We start from the raw sequence: 9608 nt of genomic DNA on the forward strand, positions 1-9608 counted from the left end.
ATTCTGTGGTCAAAATAACCAGACTACCTAATCCCCGTGGCAAATGAATCCCCATCTTCAAAACAGCTTCAACTGAAACCCGTTCGAAAACCATCAACAAACAAACACGATGATGCATTCACGCTTCAAATCACTCTCACGAGCCCTAATTACCTCCAACCTCCTCTCATCTCGAACCTTCTCGTCCCAAATCCAGCATCCGAAAACCCTAGCGGACCTCCGGAACCGTCTGGCCGCCGAATCGCCCACTCTGAACGACTTCATCGGCTTGTCATCCGATGAGGAGTATTCTGTTGAGGTCGGTACGAAGAAGAAGCCGTTGCCGAAGCCTAAATGGATGAAGGAGTCGATTCCTGGCGGTGAGAAGTACACGCATATTAAGAAGAAGCTTAGGGAATTGAAGCTGCATACGGTTTGTGAGGAGGCTAAGTGCCCTAATTTGGGCGAGTGTTGGTCCGGTGGCGAAACCGGCACCGCCACTGCTACTATTATGATACTTGGTGATACTTGTACCAGAGGTTGCAGGTGAGTTAATCAGTATTGGTGTTGATTTGAATAATTGATTAGTTGTTGTAGTTGTGGATATGTTAATTCAATTGTTATCGTGGTAGGTTAGAATTGCGGTATTCGAACGTTTAGTTACTGAGAAATATATATATATATATATATATATATATATATATTTAGTGGATTGAGCAAACTAATGGAACATTAGAAACTAGTAATCAGAAATGTAAATAGGCTATGAAGCTATGATTTTGTTTCTAATACAAATTTAGAATAAAAGTTTACCTCTTTGAGTTTGTTTTCAATACAAATCTGTTTGATCGTGAAGAAAAAAACAAGTAGCGTTGATTGGATTAATAAACGATTATAATTAAATGAGTTTGAGAGTAATTTACTGAAGGGTGAAACAGGACACCAAATTTATATAGCAAAATTAATGGATTCAAGATTCCTTTAACATACAAAACAAACAAACAGAAACGCAAAAGCCAATTTCTTGATATCAACCAAGAAACTAATCATAGTAAAATCAATGAACTCACTAATTGAGCCATACAGGAAACAAAGATAAAGCTAGAAGTTAATTTACTTGAAAAAAAAAATAAAAAAGGAAACCAACTTGAGCAGAAAATTGAGGTCAGCTATTAGAGAAAACTAAAACTGAACCAACAAAAAAAATACTACTAGAAAAACAGAATGCTTAAAAACTCAGATATTACTTTTGAACACACGGTGGGATTTGAGCAAGCTATAAAAATGTAACTAAAGTAGGAAGGGCTTCTTCTAGATTCATACTAATAATTTATGCAAAACAAATTCTTGTCAGTTGGGTTTTGATAATATATATATGAAGTACATTGCATCTAATTTACTAAGACAATGTCAAAGCGGAAATACTAATTACATCTTTATATGATTCCGTATGTAAGAAAGCACATCAAAATATTAAATACATTTAAATACTGAATTTTAAATTTGATTTCATTTGGTGAGTTTATGAAATACATGTCATGTTATTGTGCCATTAAACCAGATAAGACACTTGAAAAATCCACAATAATATTAACTTTAAGAATAAAAATGTGTGATAGTCATTCTCCAGCCCCTAGTACTAAATGGAGAACTGCTGATGAAATATTTTAGTACATCTACAAGTAGTTTGACCCATTTTCTATTTTCTTCTATATTCAACATGGTTGTATGATTGTATCGACAGATGTGTACAACAATGATCATATAATACTTTAAGAAAAACCAATGAACCACTCACATGCTTCCTAGCCTATAATATTATCAATTAAATTTGTATTAGGAACAAAACTGTAACTTATACTAACAATAAATATAGTTGATTATCCTAAAACTATCTGTACTAAATATGATATAAAGTATTAAACCTATCGTATTGATGGTAGAAAAGTAGTGACTATCTTAACAAGTAGATTATTGTGTGAGATATAACCATATTAAATTTGTACTGATAATTAAATCATGATGGACCTATTATTGTTCTTAAGTTTTTGCCGTTTCTAACAATTAGAGAGTAAAGTTTTTTGTTTTTAAACTATCCAAATTCACTCCTAACCAATTTTGGTTTCAAGTTATCTCTTAGTCCTAGCCAATTTTTATGTCAACAAGAAGCAACATACACATTCAGTAAATTTGATCTTGTATTTGTGTTAGTCAACATTTTTCATATATGGTTACACTTGATTTATTTTCAATCTAATTACATATAAGTTATACTCTGTACTATTATTATTTCAGATTTTGCAATGTGAAGACTTCACGCACTCCACCACCTCCCGACCCAAATGAACCTTCAAATGTTGCTGAAGCAATTGCTTCTTGGGGTCTAGATTATGTGGTGATTACTAGTGTTGACCGTGATGATTTGTCTGACCAAGGAAGCGGTCATTTTGCTGAAACCGTTCAGAAATTGAAGATACTGAAGCCCACTATGCTCATTGAAGCCTTGGGTATTAATGCCTTCCTTTTATTATTACTATTACTATTACTATTGCTAGGCTTGGAAACTAACCTAACAAACTGGGCACATTCGTGTTCGTTTATTTTAACCGCGCAAACGGTCGAACACGACAATTAAACGAACAGGGGTTTCTTGATTGTGTTCGTTCGTTAAGAAAATGAACATGTTTGTTTGTTTAACTTTAATCGAACAAATGATTGAACACGAGCAATGAAATGTACGTGGATTTTTTGTTATCGTCTGTTCGTTAAGAAAAATCAGTGTTTTTGTGTTCACTTATGTTCGTTCATATTACTTTAACCAATTAACCAATCGAACTAGAATGGTTAAACAAACATGGGTTTCTTGCTCGTGGCTGTTTGTTAAGAAAACGAACGTGTTTGTGTTTGTTTATTATGTTTGTTCGTTTGACTTAACTGAAAAAACGATCGAATACGCACAATTAAACGAATGGGGGTTTTTTGTACGTGTTCGTTTATATTTGTTCATTAATAGTATAAACGAACAGTTAATGTAAACAAACATAAACGAGCATAAGTGAATATATATGAACAAACATAACTAACAAAAAAACAATTAAAGGTAAACATGAACCTCAATTTGTGGGGCCTAAAAGATTAACAAAACTAGACTAGACTGTCATAAAAAATATATGAATTTCATAAAACTAGACTAAATTGTAATGAGCCTAAAAAATTAAATGAATATATAAACAAACAAGCTAACAAACGTAAACTAACAAACATAAATGAACTTAAACGAACGAATGTAATAAACAAACATAAATGAACGAACAGACATGTGTTTATGTTTGTTCATTTAGCTACATGAAAAAAAAGTTTTGTTCATCTTTGTTCGTTTATTAAATAATCGTTCATATAACTAAATGAACAAAACGTTTTGTTCATCTTTGTTTATTTATTAATTATACGAACATTCAAGAACATTAATGAACGAATGAGACATGTGTTCATACATTTAACTAAATGAACAAAAGGTTTTGTTTGTCTTCAATTGTTTATTAAATTAACGAACATAACCCAATTTTCCTCTGAATGGTTCACTAAACATTCGGTTTGTTTGCAGGCCTAATTATTATTATTGTAATTAATTGTGAATTAATTATGCAGTTCCTGATTTTCGAGGAGACACGTCGTGTGTAGAAAAGGTTGCAAAGTCGGGGTTGGATGTATTTGCTCATAACATTGAAACAGTTGAAGAGCTTCAGAGTTCAGTCAGAGATCACCGTGCTAATTTTAAGCAATCTTTGGATGTTTTAATGAAGGCAAAAGAGTACGCGCCAGCTGGCACACTTACAAAAACATCTATAATGTTGGGTTGCGGTGAAACACCAGATCAAGTAGTAAGTACAATGGAGAAAGTGAGGGCAGCAGGTGTTGATGTCATGACATTTGGTCAGTATATGCGACCTTCTAAACGCCACATGGCTGTTTCTGAGTACATAACACCGCAAGCATTTGAGAAATACCGATTACTAGGCATGGAAATGGTATGTTTTATCTCTTGTTATCAATTTGGGCGGGTTCGGGTAATGGGTCAAAATGGGTATATTTATACAGGGGTATGGTTTTTGTTGACTCTTAATGAAACGTTATTAAAAAATTAGCGTGTTACCACCTACTACGTTAGTATGATTAAAAAGTTATATTGTGACAATTTTAATCTAGTTTTTTGCACGAAGCAATTTAGGAGGTCTAAAAATGTACTTTGGGGTGACTTTTGCTCGAGTTTGACCTATTTTTTTTAAATTATTTATTTGAACAATTAGAGAATAGAGATAAAACATTAATCAAAATCACCCATTAGAGATAAAAACATAATTAATCTATGAGTTAGAATTACACAAGCCTATATGGTATTCATACATTGAAAGATGATCTTTAAAGTAGTTTTATATTGGAGTTATAGGTCTAAAGGTAAAAGACATTTAAAATTTATTGGTCAAATGCAATTAGTTACAGAACATGAAATATCAATTACAAACTTCACCCTTAGAATGAAAACCTAATTTCAAGGCTCACCACTATCTGCTTTCTTATCACAACTAGGATGGTGTTTGGCATGCATTTAAAATGTAAAAACTTTATTAACTGTTAAAACTTTAAATAGTCAGCATAAGTATATTTAGACGATCACCAACGCAAGAGAGGATGCGTGTGTTGTGTACTAATTTTGGGACAGAAGATAACATGGACATTAATCAATATTCATTTCATACTTTCTACTATTGTGTGGCTGTATATAGCCTACATCTAAGGGAAATACAAACAACAAAAAGGAAATAACAAGGAATTAAAGAAGTAACTCACTATCTACCAATAATTAAAACTCATGATCTAATCTAACATATCATGCAACAGCTCCCCTTAGGCGATTTAGATAGTTTGGTGTAGGTCTCCATGTATGATCTAATCTAACTCTAGATTCTTTCGACGGCAAACGTACGGGTCGTGGTGGTTTTAAATTATGTTTAGTTAAATGTAGGAGAAGAAGATGGTGGTGTTTTGGTGGATGTATCCATGTTTTGGGGCAGGTGTCGATACAACAGCAAGAGCTGATGGTGGTTCAATCGCAGTGGTAGGTGGTGTGTTGTGGCTTTGGTAAGCCGTTGTGATGAGTGTAGAAGGGGGCAGAACAAAGAGGGCTCAAAGAACTCGAATCTTGGCTGGTATAGCTTGGAAGGTGCAGTCGCAAGGGTCCATAGCTGAGATAGAAACCAGCTCGGATAACACCTGTCATCAATTTTGGGGCTTCATTATAAAGAGAAGAAGATAACAGGGAGAATTAGACTTCATCAATACTAAAATAATACCTAACATTTTTAGTATACATTGTTATCTATAGTCTACATTAAGGGAAACACAAACGAAAGGAAATAACAAGGAATTGAAGCAGTAGCCTAATATCTACCCATGATCTAAAGTCTAAACTAACTTCTTATGCAACAACTCTTCTTAGGCAACGTGGATTGGTTGGTGTATGGACTGCATGTTTAGCATGTATCGGATTGTTTTGATCGCCATTCATGTGGGCTGCCTTGGTTAACCGGATTTATCTATACTTGTCTCTGTCTCTCTTTCTTCTCCATGGGTAGGAGAAGTGCCCCACGTGCCCTTACGAAAAAGTGGGCCCAAAGTAACAAAAATATTTTATATAAATATTATGTGTAATGGGTAGGTGATGAGGTGGAAATCAAAGAGATTACGGATATTTGTAGGTTGGAGATGAAATTGAGGTGTTTAATGATTTGTAAGGATATTATGTGGAAATGACGTAGCAGTTAAAGGCGCTTAAGAGCGCACTTGGCATTGAAGATAGTATATATTATCTGATCCATAGGAAAATACTTATTCAGGAGGTGTTTGGGATTGCTTATTTTCACCAACTTATGATTTATTAACTTTTCTCTAAAAGGTGGTTGGGATTATGATTTATTAACTTTTAGAAAAGTTAAAAGGTGGTTGGGATTGCATGTCAGAGGAAAAGTTCCATAAGTTACAACTTTGTAACTTATGTTGTAACTTATGACTTATGAAAAGTCATAAAGGAGGCCAAAATAAGGAATTCCAAACACTCCCTTGGTAAAGTTCCCATGATGTCTGAGTGACTTCCTAACACCCCAAGAGTAAATCATCAATAGGAGAATACTTTGGTTTTTGGACTATAATAATGTGTCCAGTCACAAACAATTTCTTCCATCAATTTGGTAAATAATGTGGCCCGTTTGAAATTTTGTGTCCAATCACACATCAATATTTTATTTTATTTTACTCATAGTTTATCCTTTTATTAATAAATTTTTGGTTTATAATTCTTTTGAATTTTTCAAGTTATCTTAATTCTCAAATTTACTTTATAAAACTAAAAGACTGTTATAAACTTGAAAAAAAAAGTTAAAATATTTTTTGTGTTCTAGTCAAACTCCGAAGGAGTTTCTAGAATATCATTATTAGCTCTAAAGTTATTGTGTTAAAAACTTACATTATTACTATTGCATTATTATTACTATTTAGATGTTAAATGTATGATAGTGTGTTTTGTACCACAACCTAGAAACTTCATTTGATGAAACCTGAAAACCAGGAACAAACAAATTACTTCAGTAAAGCCAAACATCCATCATATCACCTGCAAAAGAAAGTCATAAAACACTACCCCACCTGTCTAGGAGAAGCATCATTGACCACCTCTCAATCTACTAACCATCACACAGATTAGCATCTTCTCAAATGATTATAACAAGGTTTAACTGTTTAAAGTGTTACAAACATGGTAAAATTCTCATGTTGGCCCACTTAATTTTTTATACTCATTTAGGTGTAGAATGTAGAGTGTGTGCAGTTTGTTTTTTTATAAGGCCACCTAATCTAATTTCGGTAAATTCCAGTTCAAGTGGAACCAAGTTTTTATTAGAGCAATCAGGGTAATTTCTTTAGGGTAGTTTATCTTCGGTCTAAACCTCGATCTGAATTAGATCCTCATTAAAATCAAAAGGACTATAATTTAAATAGGATTCTCGTCATGCCAAATTCTATTAGTGTGATTTTACCAGGTATTTTTGTTCGGTCAATTATTCCCAACTTATACGGAAAATAATAATAATAATAATAATAATAATAATATTTAAAGATATAAAGTGTGATAATTTGGTGTCAACGCGTGGTAATCTGATGGTTTTTTGTAATAAATCACTAGAATTTTGTTGTGACTTGCATACAGTACGCAAAGCTGATAAGAATTAGTTGATTTATATTAAAATCGCGAGGTCCTTGATAAAAGGAAGCTATTTGTTTAACCAATAAATCGTGCGAATTTGGTCGATTTCATGATAAAGCTATAGAATTTGGGAAGACATGATTTTGAATCTTGTGGTTTTTTGTTTATGGCAGGGATTCCGATACGTAGCATCTGGCCCCATGGTGAGGTCTTCATACAAAGCGGGCGAGTTTTACATCAAATCAATGATCGAAAAAGATCGCGCTGTATCTGCATAACAATTTTATTCTATTAATCATAGCATGTATCATCTCTTTTGTGATTTATATAAAAAGTGAAAATGTTGAGAAGAAGAAAATGTAACTGGCCAAAAGATCTTGCTTCTCATCCACAAACATTTCGATTGTTATTGGTAATTCGTACTGCTGCTACTTTCCTTACCTCATTCATTGTAATTATGTTCATAGTAATGATGTTAAATTGATAACTGGGTTAAAAATTTAGTGAATTTTATATACACAGACCACTAAGGTTATAAAATAAACCAAGTAATATAAATTTGTTAGAAAAATATAATAATAATGCTTTTTTGATCATCTTAGTTTTATGTTTTAAGAAGACTGATATTGACTTTATATGAAACTTTTTTTTTACTAAATACTTATAATTTCATAAAGTTTTATAAACTAGGCTATTTTAATTATAAGATTTGAATGAAAAACTGGAAAAAAAAAACTAATACTAATAGTTTAATTGTTTATAAAATTTATAATTTGTATATTTAGTATACTCTATGTTTGAGACTTCCAATTTATTTCAACTTCAAATCCTTAAGCATCCGAGTCTAATCATGATCCTTGGTTCATGATGTATTTCAAGATTCAAGTGCTTAGTCGATTCGACAATAGCTTGGTACAAGGCTTTTTCAACTAAATGATTTGATAACCATTCATTCAAGGCTTATAAGCAAACAATCTTCAAAAGCCAGTTTAGCAATAGTTGCAAGAGTTTTGGGAAGGCTTCCTTCCATGAAGTTATCTTTCGAGTGAGAGTTGTCAGTATGGAGGACAATTATCCTATGATCCTAACCAGTTTAAATAAGGATAACTGTGGGTAAATGTCCGGAAAGAAAAAAAAATGCAATGTGAATTTATTTTACGCTATACAAGGATTGAACCATTGACCTCCAACTTGTGTTATCACCTCATCAAAAAAGGTTTGACAAAAAATCCTATGTGAAGTTAGCTTATTACGTTCCCAAGTGATACAGATATTTTATTTTCTAAATGCATTTTACAAGGTTGTAGGCATAATAGAATCGATTCTATTATGCCTACAACCATGTAAAATGCATTTAGAAAATAAAATATCTGTATCACTTGGGAACGTAATAAGCTAACTTGAAGGGAACTGAAAAGCATAATGGTACTGTATTCTGACTTTGGGGTGAACGATGCTTTATACGAAAATCAATGAATTTGATTACCTTTTCATTTCCTAAATTTAAATTTCCTTTTCCTGTTCTTTTTTACTATTATTTCAAAAAATATAATATAATAAATCTACTTTAAACTAAAGACCACAATATCATGTCATTATGGGCATGTCAACATCATCATATCGTGGGCACTGTAATCTTGTAATCAAATGTTGTATTTTCTTCTGGGACTATTACTCATGTAACAAATTTTGTATGTATGTATTTGAAATTGAACGAGCGTCAATTTTTCTGAACATTATAAATTTAATAACAAAATTCAATTTAAATATAAAGTTATTTCAGCTTTGGCATTATATCGGTGTAGATCATTTATTAGTGATGTTTATGAGTATGAAGTAGACGGATATGTAAGTCTTTGACAAGAAAAAAAATTAATTAAAAGAATTTCATTCATAATAAAAGGTTTCGTATTATACAATCTTAGCAAAAAAAGAACTATTAAAAAGTTTATCGAAATGCAGATAAAACATCGAAATGTAGATAAAACTTGACTAAAATGAAGTTTTCTGTCGGTGCCAAATTGAAAGACATACATAATAATAACAACAACAATAGTTAGAAAAAAAACATAACTAAAAAAAATACAATAACTAGGACTTGATCTTTGGTGTGAAGTGTGGCATTATGTTCCACCTAGTCCCTGCAAAATTTATCGTGTGTTTCAAGGTTGCATGTTTCCTTTCATTGGCGCTTAGCATGTCTTTGTTCGTTGTTAACTTCTTCTAAAGTTCTAATCTCATTGCTGCTTTAAAACCTCTTTATTGTACTTATGAATCGCTTGGTCTTCATCCTTTAAGTTCATGTTATGCAGCCATGTAGGATGATGCACGTGTACATGACACGTCGTGCTTGTGCTGTGTTTTTCATTGTGTG

General features: G+C 32.4%; 1 protein-coding gene across 1 annotated transcript; it reads left to right on the top strand.

Annotated features, from left to right (window-relative positions):
* Positions 1–78: 78 nt before the first annotated feature.
* On the top strand, positions 79–7665 carry LOC143532275 (lipoyl synthase, mitochondrial-like). Its single transcript, XM_077027365.1, has 4 exons — positions 79–525; positions 2275–2486; positions 3628–4007; positions 7408–7665. Exons 1-4 carry the CDS (start codon positions 110–112, stop codon positions 7510–7512), a joined length of 1113 nt encoding a protein of 370 aa, XP_076883480.1. The 5' UTR covers positions 79–109; the 3' UTR covers positions 7513–7665.
* Positions 7666–9608: the final 1943 nt, after the last annotated feature.

The sequence above is a fragment of the Bidens hawaiensis genome, unplaced genomic scaffold (assembly GCF_021521415.1).
Source record: "Bidens hawaiensis isolate Kalapana, Puna unplaced genomic scaffold, B.hawaiensis_p1.1 tig00009425_1, whole genome shotgun sequence".
Classification (NCBI taxonomy): Eukaryota; Viridiplantae; Streptophyta; class Magnoliopsida; order Asterales; family Asteraceae; genus Bidens; species Bidens hawaiensis.

Excerpts from the sequence above, each read along its gene's own strand:
- LOC143532275 (XM_077027365.1), top strand. The coding sequence starts at position 110 with ATGATGCATTCACGCTTCAAATCACTCTCACGAGCCCTAATTACCTCC. Across the intron at positions 2,487-3,627 it reads TATGCTCATTGAAGCCTTGG|TTCCTGATTTTCGAGGAGAC; the intron begins GTATTAATGCCT and ends TTAATTATGCAG. Across the intron at positions 4,008-7,407 it reads GATTACTAGGCATGGAAATG|GGATTCCGATACGTAGCATC; the intron begins GTATGTTTTATC and ends TGTTTATGGCAG.